We start from the raw sequence: 16,530 nt of genomic DNA on the forward strand, positions 1-16,530 counted from the left end.
TAGAGAAGGACTGCCAGTTCTGCAAGAACTTGTCGGAGCGGACCATGATGGACCGTCGATCCCGTCTCGCAAGCTGGTTGGAGAAGGGCTCAACGGGTGAGAAGAAGAAGAAAGGGTCCGAGCGGGCTTCTAAGTCCTGTGCGGGCGCCCCGGCGACGGGGGCCCAACACCAAGCCAAGCGTTGCGAGTCCGCTGGCTCCGGGAGCGCCGACAGGTCGGGCTCTTCGGTCGCCAGGCAGGGCGCACCTTCCCCGGCACCGTCAGCCACGAGCCAACACTCCGGTTCGGGGAAGAGAAAGTCCGAGACCCCAGGTAAGCTTCGGGAGAAGCCCCGTCTGATCTCGGAAGAGGGGGAGCGAGGCGTCGCCCCTCCCCCGAAGGAGAAGGCCCGGGACGCACCTAAGGTGGTGAAGGCCCCTACCCAGCAGGCGAAGGCCTCTATATGGAGGCTATTGCGGCGACTCTTGCCAAGCCGGCAGAGAGACCGCCAGCGGAGACTGCCTCCGGGACTAGAGTTTCCCTGCCGCCAAGGAGGGAATCCTCTTTTCAGCCCATTGTCGTGGCCGCCATGATGGAAGAAGCGAGGGGGGGGGCACGGTGCCCTACTCGAGCTCGGAGTCAGCCTCGGAGGAGGAACTGACCGAGGCCGTGAGGAACCTCGAAGTCCAATTCGAGAAGGTTCGATCCCGTCAGGAAGATCCTCGGGAGATAATCGAGGAAGACGACGATGGTGAGGAAGGGCGGCCTTCCCTTCCGGCGCAGCCGGATCATAGGCCTCAGGATGGCTCGGCGGCCATTTTGTCTGCCATCCAGTCCTTATGCTCTGAGATAAGGACGAGATTCCCACGGCCCAGGCCGGAGGACCCGCAACCTGGCCCGTCGAGAAGTCCTCAGAACAAACGACGGAGAACCAAACCCTCTCCTCCGCTCGCCCCCGTAAGGCCTACAGTTCCCCCCTCATCCTCCCACGAGTCGGGAGATGACGGTGCGTTGGGCTCGACGACGGGTTCTGAGGGCGACGACGACGGAACGGGTCTCCCGTCGCACAGGCCTCGCCGCCCGATGAGATTGGCTCATTCCACGCCATGATCGCCAGGGCGTCCGAATTGTTCCAGCTCTGCCCGGAGGAGCAGAAAAAGGAAGGTTTCCTCTATCAGCGCCGGGAGGCCAAGAGGAAGACGGTCATCGCGGTGCCTCTAATCGATGACATCTGGGAGGAGGGCCTGTCGGTTCTCAAAAACCCTCCACGGCACCAGCCAAACGGGACCGGTACGAGAAGAAGTACCGGGTCCCCGAAAACGCTCCCATGTGCCTCAGGGCCCAGCCAACGCCAGACTCTGTCGTCTCGGCGGCGGCGAAGAAGAAAGCGGCGGGGTCAGGAGCCTCGACGTCGAATTCCCCGCCGGACGGCGAGGGAAAGAAGTTGGACGCCATGGGGCGGCGGGTCATTTCGTCGGCGGCGACGACGATCAAAGCAGCCAATGCCCTGGCGATCGTGGCCCGTTACGACAGGGAGCTCTGGTTTAAGCTGGCCCCCATATTGGACTTCCTGCCGGACGACAAGAGGTCCGAGGCCCTGGAAATACTGGAAGAGGGCGAGGTGGCGTCGGACCACCCCATAACGGTGGCAACCGATATTGCCGATACCGGGTTCCGCCAGCTGGGCAACGGTGTTTGCCTACGACGACGGGGTTGGCTCCGGGCGACCGACATCTGTCAGGACGTCCAGACCAGGGTGTTGGACATGCCGTTCGACGGCAGCAACTTGTTCGGGAAGGCGGTGGACGAGTCCCTCCAAGCCATAAAAACTGACACGGAGACGGCCCGCGCCCTAGGAGCCCTTCAGCAACAACGGCCATTTCGGAGCTCCGGAGGCAGACAGGGTGCCTCCAAGGGAATCCAGCGGTGGCTCGTCGTCCTACCGCCAGGCGGCACGCTCCTCGTCTCAGGGGGCCTACAGGGGTCGCGGCAAGCAGGGAGCGCCTCGCTGCCAAGGTGGCCAGGGCGGCAACGCCACCACCTCCAAGCAGGACTGAACCGGCCGTGGTCTCGGGGGCCCCCACCGAAGCACCCCGGTGGGAGGCCGGCTGACTAATTTCGTTGGCGTGTGGAAGTCCATCTCCACCGACCGTTGGGTGCTGGCTACCCTGGCAAGAGGACACTCTATCGAATTCCTGAAGAAGTGCCCTCACGTTCCACCTGTGGCCAGGAAGGAAAATCACGTCCCGCAACTGCTGTTGGAAGTACGGGCGATGCTCAGGAAAGGCGCCATCGAGCTTGTCCCGAAGAGGCTCCGGGGTGTACTCAAGGTACTTCCTCGTCAGGAAGAAGACGGGCAGCTGGCGCCCCATCCTGGACCTTCGTCGTTTGAACAAATACATCAGATCACAAAAGTTCAGGATGGTCACCCTCCAGCACGTACTGGGACAGCTGGAGGAAGGCGACTTTCTATCGTCGTTGGACCTGGAGGATGCATACTTCAACGTTCCCATCCTCAAAAGTCACCAAAAGTTCCTCAGGTTCGTCGTCCAGGGACGCCACTACCAATTCAGAGCACTGCCGTTCGGATTGAAGTCAGCCCCTAGGGTCTTTACCAAGTGCCTAGCACGAGTGGCGGCGCGGCTGCGCCTACAGGGGATTCACGTCTACCCCTACCTGGACGACTGGCTCATCCGCTCAAGGACGAGGGAACTCGCCGTCGAACACACTGCGAGGGACCGTCCAGCTACTCACAAACCTGGGATTCGCCATAAACTACCCGAAGTCCCACCTGGTGCCGTCGCAGGTGGCCCTGTTTCTGGGAGCGAAGCTCGATAGTGAGGCGCCTGGCGGCCCCGTCGGAAGAACGGACGAAGACCATTCTAGGCAAAGTGCAGCGCCTGCTAGCCACGGACGTGGCTAGGGTGAGGTCCATCAAGTCCCTCCTGGGGATGATGTCCTCTTGCATCTACCTGGTGCGCCTCTGCAGACTACGGATTCGCCCTCTTCAAGAATTTCTCGACGCCCGTTGGATACAGGCGACGGGCACCTTCGAAGACGGGGTCCCTCTCAACGGGGTGTTCCGGCGGGTGATTCAGTGGTGGGGCGTTCGAGCGCACCTCACGACGGGCAAGGACTTTCAGACGCCGGCGTACCAGGAGACGGTGACGACGGACGCATCCCTGGAAGGTTGGGGCGCCCACACCGGAGATCTCCATGCAAGAGGCCTCTGGCTCCCGGAGGAGAGAGGCTCCTGCACATCAACGTCCTGGAACTCCGAGCCGTGTTCTGGGCTCTCAAATCGTTCCTCCCGTCGCTCAAGGGCAAGGTGGTGCGGATCTTCACGGATAACACCACGACAATGTTTTACATACGGAAGCAGGGAGGCACCAGATCCCCAGCCCTATCCAAGGAGGCACATGATCTGTGGCACTGGGCGGTCGCCCAGGGGATGTTCCTGGTTCCCTTCCACCTGGCAGGAGAAAGCAACACCATCGCCGACTCGCTCAGCAGGGAGCTGCATGCGTGTCACTAGTGGGAACTGCGCCAGGATCAGGTGGATCAACTCTTCCGACGATGGGGCAAACCCCAAATCGACCTGTTCGCAACAGCGACGAACTCGAAGTGCAAGAGGTTCGCCAGCAGGTTTCCCTAGCCGGTTTCCCCAGCCGAGAAGCATGGGCGATGTGTTCTCGTTCCCCTGGGACGGCCTATACCTGTATGCGTTCCCTCCGTCGCCATTGCTGCTTCGACTTATCAGCCAGCTCAAGAGGTCCCGGTGCAGGATGATCCTCGTCGCACCGGCGTGGCCGAGGCAGATCTGGTTCCCGGACCTTCTGGACTTGTCAACGTCCCCTCCCATCAAGCTGTCGGCGGACGCGGACCTTCTCTCCACAGAAGGAGGCGCCATCTTCCACCACGACCCGGCGTCGCTGAACCTGCAGGCTTGGCTCCTGCAGCGCTAGAGTTTGGAGGCTACGATATACCGGCTGATTGCAGAGAGGTTCTTGCAAAGGCCAGGGCGTCCTCGACTCTCAAATGCTACGGTCATAAGTGGAAGAGGTTCTCGATCTGGTGCCGAGCACAGAAGATCAACCCCCTACGGATTACGGCCCCTCAAGTGCTGCCGTACCTGCTATCGCTGGCAAAGGCTGGGCTAGCCCATGCCTCCATTAAGATTCATCTGGCGGCATATGTTCTGGGCGTGCCCAGTGATTGAGGGGTTCTGGAGGGAGGTGGCGCGCAAGTTGAGAGAGAGAGGGGTCATGCTTGCTGTAGACACCGCCTGGGCATGTTTGTTGGGTGGGTTTCCCAGACCTCGGAAGCAGAAATATGTGGGCAAACTAAAAGACTTAGCGTATGTGCTAGCCAAACGAAGAATAGCCATGGGCTGGAAAAAATGTCACAAGCCACGGGTTGAGGTGTGGTGGAGTGACCTGCAGAAATGGGCGGAGGCTGAAACAACGGTGTGGCAGGGGGCGAGTTGTATGTCTTGGGAGGAGGAATTGGGCTCCCTGATGGCATGGAAGACACTGATATCCTGCATATTTGGGACAGGGGTGGATTCGGAAGAATCGGATGATAACGATGCCCATTCATGTGTGACAGATACAGAAAACGACATGGAAACAGGCTCGCGAAGGGGGGGGGAAATCAGGGGAGCAGTGCGCACTAATGGTTGAATGTTAAATGTGATATTGCTAATTGCACTGCGGTTTGGTTTGTATTGTTGGTTGTTTTGAAAAATTAATAAAAATTCATTTAAAAAAAAAAAAAAAAAATTCACCTGGCGGCGATCTCCAGATATACCAGAACCACAGGACGGACGTCCCTGTGGTCCCATCGACTGGTAAAAGAGTTTATGAAAGGACTGTTCCGTTCGTTACCGCCGGTGAAGGCCCTGGCCCTGGCGTGGGAACTGAACGTGGTGCTGACCAGGCTCATGGGGCCCCCATTCGAGCCGATGCACTCCGCACCTATGAAGTTTGTGTCGTGGAAGACTGCGTTCCTGGTGGCCATTACCTCCACACGACGAGTGGGAGAGATCCAGGCCCTATCCTGCAAAGCACCGTACTTGACTTTCCATGCCTCGAGGGTGGTGCTTAGGACGCACCCCTCCTTTGTGCCCAAGGTGCAGTCGGACTTCCATCTTAACGAGCCCTTGGTGTTACCTGTTTTCTTCCCGTCTCCTTCGTCGCCGGCCAAGAGGACTTTGCACTCGCTGGATGTGGCTAGAGAGCTGAAGTTCTACGTGGACCGCACAAAGAGTTTCCGGAGGACATCACAGCTGTTCGTGAACTTTGGACCTGTGAATCAAGGGAAGGCTCTCTCGAAGTCTTCTATTTCCAGATGGCTCTCCAGCTGCATCATGCACTGTCACCGGCGGTTGGCTAACCGACCGCTGCCAGGCCATCCGAGAGCCCATTCGACCAGAGCGATCGCTGCTACTACGGCGTTCTTATCTGGTGTGCCCTGCTGGACATCTGCAGGGCTGCTACGTGGAGGTCGACGCACACCTTCACGAGATTCTTGTGCGTCGATCGGGATTCCAGGGAGGAGTCCAGGGTCGGCCAAGCAGTGCTGCGCAACCTGTTCGCTTCAGGTGAGCCTGGTGAGGAGGTAAGAGATGCTTAATGTTGAGTTTTTTGTATTGCTTAATGTTGAGCCTTTTACCACCCCCCGTGGTTGTGCATGTGTGTACTGCTATTTAATCTTATATTCATGAGCATGTGAATCCATGCCAGACCCCATGCTGGAGAAGGAACAAGTTACTTACCTGTAACTGTTGTTCTCCAGCATGGGTCTGGCATGGATTCACATGCGAACCCTCTCGCCTACCCCTCTGCGGCTCTTCACTTGGTCATACTGCCACTTCACGTGCTACCAAATCTGAAGATGGCTGCCAGAGGCGGGGCTTAGGTAGAGGGCAGTCATTGGCTGTGGTCAGTATGACGCAGAGATCAGTGATTGGTTACTACTAGGAAAGACAGATCAGAAACGAAACTGATACTGATTTTTTCTTTACCGAGGATTCCCAGCCTGACGACGGGGAATATTCATGAGCATGTGAATCCATGCCAGACCCATGCTGGAGAACAACAGTTACAGGTAAGTAACTTGTTCCTTACTTGACTTCAACCAGAAGGCTTCTTTTGATTTTTATCTAAATGGATGTCATTGCAAGCCACCTCTGAAACAGAATGTATTTCTCTGAAGCCTTTAAAAAAAAAAAAGAAACTGCACACTGATAAAAGGAATGGTTTCTTTCCATTCCACTTCTGCTGTGTCGATGCTCATGAAGCAAACAGAATCACTGTTCATATTTTATTTTCCTAGAATTTTAGGATTGTATAATTAATACCATGGAAAACTAAGTTGCAATTGAGAATTAAAATTTTGTAACACATTTTTTTTTCCATTGACAGAAAACCAGTATTGCACAATTGTTTTTCTTTGAGTTCTGGTGCTGTGTGCATAATCATGCGGAGGCAGATCATGTTTACACTTATAATTTAACTTGCACTCTAATTATAGAAACGGTGTGTAAAATGATGACTATGCACATTCTAGTTTAAATCCATTCAACCTTGCGGTCAATGGGGTACATTACTATAAATGGTCAGTGACAACAGAGTATTTGGTCAAGGATGAGTGATTTGCCATTACACCAATCACAGGTGTTCTAGGCTCCCAAATCTTCAAGACTACAATTAAAACATCCAAAACCTGACTCTCCGGGAAGTGCAAGCGCTGTTTAAAAACAAACAAATGAGTTACCTTTGTAATGGAAATATAAACTCAGCAAAACCTGTCCCTGTGATAATCCAGATAAGTATTTAACTTAACGTAGTGCTTCATAAATGGTTTGTCCAACATCTAGGTACTGTGATTATTATACCTCAGTCGATACTCAGTTAACCGACCTCTGAAGAATGTTAGCCAATAAGATAGCCCAGCGGGTTGAGCACTCCTTGCTGCAATCTGTGCATGATCTGTAGTTTGCAGGTTCGAATCCCGGCACGACCGACTCAGCTTTTCATCATTTCGAGGTTGATAAGGGAGTACCAGCTTTGGTTTGGTGATAATTATGATAAATATGTACAGCACTTTGCCAAGAGCACTATAAAAATAACCATTAGATTAGATATAGAATTTAGCATGAGTCCTTGCCTCTCTGCACTATTGTGGCATAACCTTGGTATGCCATTAGGTAGTAATGGCTCCAGGAAATGAGGACTTTCATTAAACATGAAAAGACAATTCTGCTATCGAACCAAAACACAACACAATTCATGTTTGCTTTACTATGTAATTGGCTACGTTTTTGAGATTTCAGCATTTAAATATATACAAGCGAGATCAAATGGCCAGACCTTCGAGAAATAATGAAAGGTGTATTCTGTCACAATGTAAAAAGCTGCCCCTTAGTAATGATTTCCATACAGTTTTTGCACACGTCTGCTTAATGTCACATACATTTTACTCTCTTGCAAAGGAAAAGTCATTTTTACCCTCTTAAAAATCACATTTACTCTCAAAGTTTAAAAATAGGGAGTAAAATACTCCCACCTCAAAATTGTATCTGGAGCACTGGATGACACCAAGGCTCCATGCGGCCCGGGCCAGCTGGAATCACTCACTATCTGTGAAGATGCTGTGGCCGTTCAGGGAAAGGGGACTGTCCCTCTACGCTCTTTTGACAGAGGGGAAAGGCGTTGGCATGTTGAGGTGAGGCCCCAGGAAGGGGGGAGAAACTTGCAGAGGGCCGGGATCACGGCATGGTAGTTAATCTTTTGGAATCCACCTGGAGAAATAGTGGTGGCTCCCACCAGTTTTGGGCCCAGGTTTGTGTTTCAGTCCATGACCAGAGTTCACTTTCTGGGGTGTCACTAGGACTCGTGGATCGGCTTGGGCCGTGGTTGTTGTGGATGATTGAGGGGGGTTGGTCAGAGGGGTTGTTGGGGGAACTGCAGAGCACTCAATCATGGTGTTTCAGAGGTGGTCAGGGGGGGCCTGGCAGGTGGGGAGCAGGTTACACCTGTTCACAACACAGTAATGCCAGTGGGAGGCTACAGTATTGGGACAGGGGGCAAAGGGAGACCTTAAGAAGACACAGCTCCATTTGAGCAGTGGGGGTTGGAGGGGGCTTGAATGGCACTCAAGGTCCTTACCTATAACTCCCTCGTGAAACGGCGTAAGGTGGACCACTTCTTGAAGTGGGAGAAACCCGACTGGCTCTCGTTCCAAGAAACCCAAATTCGGAAGTGTGATAATCATAGATTACGCCTACACACATACCCATATATCTTTCAAGCTAACGCAAAGGACAAAACAGCAGGGGCAATGATCGCTATTAAAAATATCCCCAATCTTACGGTGTTGGGCACAAGGGAGGACAGACTGGGCTGCTATCTTTTTGTCAAATTCAAAATTAACATGGACACATATACTATGTCGACGGTCTACGCACCTAACTCTGGGGAAGACTGGTTCTTGTGGTCTGTCCTGGTTGATATGGAGAATATGGCTAAAAGGAACATCATCTTGACTGGGGAGTTCAACTTAGCCTGGTCCCAGAGGAAGACCGCAGCAGGACCGATCAAAGGGCACTGGGGACTCCTTCCCATGGGCTTAAGACCAGGCTCCCCCAGCTGGTGGATGTGTGGCGAGTGTGCAGGGGCGCCTTTTGTCCCATGTTCGCAGATCGCTATCCCATATTGACTACATCTCTATGTCGGCGCAGCTGGTGGGCAAATTTAAGGAGGTTTCACTGGGTGTGATTGCTTGCTCTGATCAGGCCCCTGTGTGCCTTTTTAGGCCTTGCTCTGCGAGGCCCTGGTCCCTCCCTGAAGATATTCTCCGTGACACGGTCCTCTTGGAGTTAGTGGGGGATAAGATAACTCGATGTCCGATACCTCCCTGGGGTGTTGGTGGGGCGCGTTTAAGGTTGTGATCAGGGGAGAGTCAATAGCTCTAAAGTCTTCCTGGGATAAGCAAAGAAGAGCACATAAACTGTTGGGAGTCACAACTGAAGAAGATTATGCTGAAAATGCATAATGCTAAGCAGCGGTTCTATCTTGTACTGCTGGCTTGGCAGCTTAGAAAGAAGGTAGTGGCCCAAACCATCATGAAGTTACGGGATGATAGTGGGGGTTTCGTGACTGAAACCGGGGAAATAATGCAGTTTTGGATGCTTCTAAGGGGCTCTGTACGCATCAGACTGCCTGCTGAAAGGGTCCCAGAAGGACTTCTTGGACTGTTACATTACCGGCGCTGTCGAATGGAGACTGAGCGTCATTAGAAGGGGCAATCCTTGAGGAAAAGGTAGGCGCTGCCATTGGGAAACTTGGCCTACACAAGCTTCTCAGCCACGTTTAGGAAAAATACTCGTCAATGCTGGCCCCTAAACTAACACAGCCATTTAACTCCTTTGTATCCGTGGGGGGCATCCCAGAGTCCATGGACCAAGAGCAACTTGTGGTGTTCCCGAAGGCTTATGAGGACCCCACGGTGTGCGGCTTCTACCACCCAATAGCCCTTATACAAAGATCTTGGCAACGCAACTAGAGGCCCTGCTCCCGGATCTCATACACCCCGACGAGTTGGGATTCATCAAATCCCGTCAAGCTTTGGACAACATTTGGCGGGTGCGTCATTTAGTAGAAAAAACCTCTAAACACCAGACCCCCGCTCTACTCTCATAGATGCTGAAAAGGTGTTTGCCCAGGTGGAGTGGTCATTTCTTTTTCATACCATGGCTTGCATGGGATTTGGGAGCAGGTTTCTGCGGATGGTCTGGGATAACACTTGCACACCCAACAGGAGACTGGCAATTAACAGCCAACTTTCATTCCCCATTCGATTAGAGAGAGGGAGGAAGCAGGGCTGCCCCCTCTCGTCGCTGTTATATGCCATATAACTTGAACCATTTTTACAGCGGCTCAGGGAGGCGCCCACAGTGAGGGGCTTGTGGTTTGGTGAGTGGAACACAAGTTCTTGGCCTTTGCTGACTATATGCTGCTGGTCCTCTCAGACCCGCTCGCCCGTCTCGTGGCGCTGGTAGCAGAAATTGCGACATTTGTCAGGGACGTCAGGATTGAAAATAAACATACGTCTGAGGTGCTGAACCTATCCTTGACGGGGGATTTACTGGAGGAAGCGCTGGATTGCTTCGCGTTCCACTGGGCAAAGGAAGAAATCAAATATCTAGACTCGCTCTATGGAGCAAACTACCCCCGACTAATACACACCTTGAAAACGGATCTCGAAATCCAAATCAGGAAATTGTTTTAAAATGTTGAGTGCACTGGCCACGTTAATCTCTTGTTTGTGTAACACTCTATGCATAATCTAATTGCTTTTTGGTTCTTTACGCAATGCATCGTTACAAAAAGTAAATGAGCTGCACAGGTTTTCAATTGATTAACTTTCATAAAATATTTAAGGGCAAAGTAGGGTTCAGAGCATACCAGAATTACTAAGGGTTGTGTCACTATCTTATCCATCATATCCTAAGATTGCCTCCTTTTCACATCTTTAATCAGCGTTCATAACTTTTTCTAAATTAAATGTGAGATGAACAGCCATGCACTATTTAAACCAATGGATTTTAGTAAAATGTAACAATTCTGTGCTAATTCATCCAAATGAAGTGATTCCAACTACAAAGTGAGGCATCACTCAAAGGACATATTAAATGTATTCAGTAATGTTAGAAAATGGTAAAAATCATCCTACAAATGACAGATTTCAACTGTTAAAAATAATAAATGGTACCTCATTTAATAACCGGTTGTATAGAATAAGTATGCAAACAGTGTCATGGAGCTTTGCATGCATGTTTACAAAACTTTATGTAGGCATTCAGGCAAGACATTTAGGAGACAAGCTGTTAAGTTTGCTATGACTTCTGGACAACACTTCCACCTCACTATGAAACCTAATTCTTAAATCAGTGTGCAGCATGTCAATTAGGAACTGATTCACCCACCAGAAATGGCGAACATTACTTTCACCATTGCAGTTTGATATCAGTTACAGATATACATGCTACCACCCCCTACTGCCCAGCGAGATCAAAACCCTTGTCACAGGTAGGTAAAGTTTTCCTTCATCCCCTTTATTTCTCACATGCCTGCTATAACAATTTGGGCAGACCGTTATTTTGTCATGCATTACTTTATGCTCTGATGCTACCATATTGGTGATCTCTTGTACAAATGAATCAGTTGGGAAAGTTTGCTGATCTAAAAAGTTTGGAATTAATGTGAAAAAAACGTTCTTTCCTCATCCATTCTATAGGTGTCCTTGCTGGCCATGATAACCGTGTCAGCTGTCTAGGTGTTACCGATGATGGCATGGCTGTAGCAACAGGGTCTTGGGACAGTTTTCTGAGAATCTGGAATTAACCTGGAGGAAAACGTCATGTACATTCTCCACAGAGATCTGGAGAAATCAATGCTGCAGCCTATAGCTGTGAAATAACATTTCTACCTTGTATTTGCAGGTGAAGTTTTTCTATTCACTGATTATTATTACTACACAAAAGGCTTTCTGTAAACTAGTAAAAATCAAGTGAAGGAATAGGGGGAAATATCACTGACTTTTAAAAGGGGCTAGTACACATAATCATGGTGACTGAGAAGCCAGGAGCCAGTCTTTGTTATTTTGTGGTTTGGCTGAGTTGTCTTTAAGGGATTCTGCTCGCGCTCAAAGTCTGCTAATTCTGTACTTTTTTTGTACATAAAACTGAATGTACACATTGCAGCCAATCATGTAACATTTGTTTGTATGTAAAGAAATGATTTTTTTATTACATTTATAGCTTTTATGTTTACCCCAGCATCACACTTGATTTTTTTTTTTTTGGACGACCTTGATCACTGTTTTTAAAAGTTTATATTTTATGTGTAATTTTACCGAGGCTTTAAGTAAAGCCATTGCATTGTACATGTAATATTAGAAGGCATTTAAATTATGACTTCCATTCATTTTTAAACTGGGATGAATGTTCTCGTTTGTAAAAGCTGGAGCCTTACTCAGACTTCATGATCCATTCCTACTCTATTTTGTATCCTCTGTTAACATACGAGTGCACTTTATGTATGGATGCCCCCAGTGCCAAGAGACAGAAGTAACTTTTGTCTCAAAGCTAAAATGTAAAATACCATGAAGTCCCAACTTCTGGTGCTAAACAGTTGATGATCTGGACATGTATGCCACCTCCTTGGGACTGTTCACAGTAATAAGGGTGTGACGTACACTCCCTATCCGCATTGATTGATAAATGCGGTTAGAGCTGCTGCAGGATTGCTGCTTCAACAAAGGCGTTAACTTGAAAGATTTTGCTAATGGTAAATTTTTCCTTTTTAAAGCCACCACTGTTAAACGTATTCTGAAAAAATGACCTGCAGTGTTTAATTGTGATGAATGAACAGGTGAAATGCTCGGACCAGAACATTTGGGTTCTAAAAATGCAATATTTACCCCAACAGCATCTTTAACAGTTTGTAGCTTGCAAGGCCATATTGCTTGACATAGAAAATATATAGAGTGCAATATTAAACACATGTTTATATTAAGCTTACCCATTTAAAATCTGAACAGCTACTGGGCGGTCAAATCTTGTCAATAGGAAGTGTCTGTTTTTGAACATTTTTAGGAAGTGCATGTATCTTCTGTAGAAAATTGCAATGGAAAACACAATCATTCCAACCACCTGAAGCAGAATATGCAATGTGTTTATTCTCCAGTATTGGCTGCGACACAGCAAATGTAGCTCATTGTATTTGTCCGATTTTCTGTCTGTATAATTTAACCCGCTGTATTTTCTTATCTTTAATTGATCACCACATTTTAGAGGATGTTTTAATAAACTGAAATCCAAGCATGGGGTGTACAAATGCATTTGAGACACTCTCGAAATGCTTTTAAATGTTCTCTTGGGGTTGGGAGGATTGCCAGTCACAACTGAGCAATGTGTCCAAGTAAACAACTACTTTTGTGACGTTTCCAGTGATTTGTAAATATTGTTTTCTTTGTGTTAGCGTTCACAATATACATAGATCTGTGCTCACTTTAACTTAAAAAGAAATGGAAGAAAAAGCACTTGAACAGCAGTCTTAACATGGCCAGACCTTCTTTTTCATTTGTTTGTCCTTTAATCCCATTTAAGGAACTGGATTGGTTATTGTTAATTCTCTATGCACGTGTCTTTGTGCACGCATGTCTGTTGTGTGTGTGTGAGATTGCAAGCAGGGTTAAAAAACGATTTAAACCTTTAAGGTTTTACAACTTGTGCCATAATTTGGTTATTACAAAGTGTTACTCATTAGGTGGTAGTGTTAAAGGCCTTTTACCCAGCACCTTGAAAACTATCAAGTCAAAGTTGAGACCTCTGTTCAGTTTGCACCACGTTTTCAGTACCTGAGCTGTGCCTGTAAATTTGTTTACAATTACAAATGTGCCAATTAATGTGCCAACCAATTATAGTGATTGCGAACATAATTTATTTTATGATTTGAATCCAGACTTTCCAAAGGCAAAGCAGGTGGACCAGGCATGTATTGCTACAGAAGAGACATTTTCTATTGTCATTTTCAATTGTCGTCTGGTTTTCCATCTCTGGAATTCTTTACTGATGGGTTTACACATCTTAATTTCCACAGAGAACAGAACAGAACGTTAATGGTATTAAGAAGAGCACATGCCCAAATATAAAGCCATTGTGACACAATTATTTAGGACTATACTTTTTTTTCTAGTTGTCGGCACTAGAAACCACCTCTTGATGCTGTGTACGGTGGGTGTCTGTAGAACGGAATACAGCTTTGTTACTTGCATGCATATGGAAATATATGTTAAATAAAACAATCTGTTTTAGAATTGTAGCAAATGTCCAAAGTCTGGCCATAGAAACCTAAAGCTACATGGGGCACATCTCCGTGATTCATCTTGAGCAAACAATTTGTAAAGGATACACTTCTAGTGTGCCCATTACTGTAAGCATCATGGCTTTATTGTATACCCATTGAGGCACGTATTGTAGTCTTGACCCACTTTGTGCTAATAACGGGGATACTGTTACTATGATAATTTCAGATGTAGGCAGAAGCAGTAAAACATTGAATGAGTCCTTGAATTTGGTACTACACCTTGAAATATTATTTTCTTCCAAACTTATTTTAGAAATGGCATTTGCAGTGTCGTGGAAATTAACAGGTCTGCCTCTGTTGTGCTCAAAGGTGCAAGGGTAGCGTTTGTAGTTGCAAACGATAATCCCTGATTATAATCCCAGACAGTGTTATTCAAATAGTGAAAGAAATAGAACATTATTTCTGATGGCAAAAATATTAAAAACGGTTCTGCACACTCCAGCCTATGAAAACAGTATGGACCACTACAAATGACTCATGAAAACTAGGAGCTGCAGTCAATTGTATTAACCACAAATAGTAGAAGTATTAATTTCATGTTCAGAAAGCAAAAGATGATGATGCTTTTAGGAGGGGTGTACTAATAGGTTGGTCAGCTACACACCCAAGGTATCGGTCCTGCAGATTTTTCTAATTGGCCTCTGTGGTGATTTTATTTTAGCATTCAGTGTCAAAAGCATTTTTCTGTGTGGCTTTTAGCTAGCTCCTTTAGTAATAGTGCAAACAATATACAGCTTACATGTTTTGCTAGGAAACAAATACATTCCCCTTTAGCACAGGCTAATTACTTTGATATGGGTGTAGTTCTTTTTGTGTCTGGGAAGCAAATGTTAATGTATAGCAAATCTCCAATTTCTGTTTCTTCCAGTATGTTTGTTAGTTCTTCATCACAGTTAAATGTGGCCCATGTCTGCTGTAGAGGGAGAGACTTAAGAGCTCAGAAATGACAACAGTGTCTTTGTGATTCCTCGGTTGTGCAAATTGAGTGCATTTGTCTACATGCGCAGGTCTATGCCGTTGTCTTGATTTCTAATACTGAGCAAGATATTTTGAAGATTTACCATGTGGGGAGTTGTTCTTGACAGTTTCTAAAATGGTTTCTTTATCATTTCCCATTGAATGATCGAAGCTCGGGATTACAAAGTCTTTACAAAAGGATGGTGCTGATTTTACATCCACTAGTGCCAATTTCTCGGGAGCAATGTTTGCTTCTCTAATGCATGAGTTGCAGTTGAATTAGCTTTTTTAAGTTAGTGCCACAATTAACACCACCACTCATTACCAAATTATTTTAGTCTCGGAAAGTTTTGATACAAATAGAAAAAAAGCAAAATAATCACTCCCAAGACATGGTCAATAGGTTTGTATATTACGTGTATTTCATATATTACACCTAGTAAAAAGGGGCTAACTGCATTTGCACCATTAGATTATCTCAGATTTTTGTAGTTGAAATCCAAAGTTTGAGATCACCTTTCATGTTAAAGTAAATGAGCATGGGTGCACCTTGTATAATCTGGCTTGCATGCTGGTAAAATATCTTCCTAAACTTCAGAGGCATCCCGAGCCTTTTTATACAATTGCTGGTTATGTAAAATACATGCAGAATGTTGATGCAGTGTTGTATGGTACAAATGTGTGAACATTGTTAATAATAGATATAACCCGATAACACAATAAATGTGCCTCACAAATTCTTAATACACAGTATATTTAGGTTAATACAGACTTCAATGGAATAGTTGTATATATTTCACCCTTTATTGCGTTACTTAACATAGTGGTGCTTTATTTTAGGTGCGTCTCCTTTAAAAAAAGAGAAAAGGATCTTAGCACATGAATGACATAATGCACACTTAAAGTAGATATCCAAAGGAGTCCAAAACCACTTTCATTAAAGGAAAACACAGTTTCAGTTGTGGTGTTGCTGTAATATATAAGGCGTATAAAAATGCAACAAACTTTCAAGCTCATTTTCGTTTTATAATTATTTATGTCACCCTTTCTTGCCGAATTTGACAGAAGGCTTCATTCATTATTAGCAGTTAGGAAATTTCTCTGCACTGCGTTTGGATTGTGTATGTATTCGGGAACAGTCTAACAGGTTTAAGCCAAAAACCCAGGGACTTGTCATGCGTTTTTCTTTAACAGTGCTGTTGTACAAAAGAACTCCCTGTGAAATAATCACTTGCTATGAACATTTTGTTTATAGTTTTTTTCCACAATTGATCTTTTCTTTGTATTTGTACAGTGGCTCAGTGACACCAATATGTTGCCATGAATTGATATTGTAACCAATAAACAAGTGCTTTTAACCAGACCTTTTGTGGTGTGCTATTTGTGTGCGAGTCCCTTTTTGCTGTGATTGTATATAGTACGGCTAGAAACCAACAATGTAGATCATTATCAAAATAGACTGGATTTCTTTATTCTGCATGTGTTCCTAGTTACTGTGTACCTAGGATACCCTACATTTCCTACATCTTTATCCCAACAAGAATACCCTTTGGTGAATATCACTTGTTAATAACCCATGCCATATACTTACCGAGGTTGAGCATTTCTTGCAAAGCATTGAAAAAGTAATGAACTTCTGTGCAGGTACTACTCTTCTCCC

The 16,530-nt window shown here is 46.9% G+C and overlaps 1 protein-coding gene across 6 annotated transcripts in view; it reads left to right on the forward strand.

Annotated features, from left to right (window-relative positions):
• The window catches only part of GNB4 (G protein subunit beta 4), a 1,465,460-nt gene extending 1,449,227 nt beyond the window's left edge, over positions 1–16,233 (forward strand). For all 6 annotated transcript variants that reach the window (XM_069618681.1, XM_069618684.1, XM_069618683.1 and 3 more), the window contains one exon: positions 11,281–16,233. In XM_069618681.1, coding sequence (XP_069474782.1) covers positions 11,281–11,387 — 107 coding nt within the window. In that variant the 3' untranslated portion in view covers positions 11,388–16,233. The remainder of the gene's footprint in view (positions 1–11,280) is intronic.
• Positions 16,234–16,530: the final 297 nt, after the last annotated feature.

Source organism: Ambystoma mexicanum, chromosome 10 (assembly GCF_040938575.1).
Source record: "Ambystoma mexicanum isolate Mex_15411 chromosome 10, UKY_AmexF1_1, whole genome shotgun sequence".
Lineage (NCBI taxonomy): Eukaryota > Metazoa > Chordata > Amphibia > Caudata > Ambystomatidae > Ambystoma > Ambystoma mexicanum.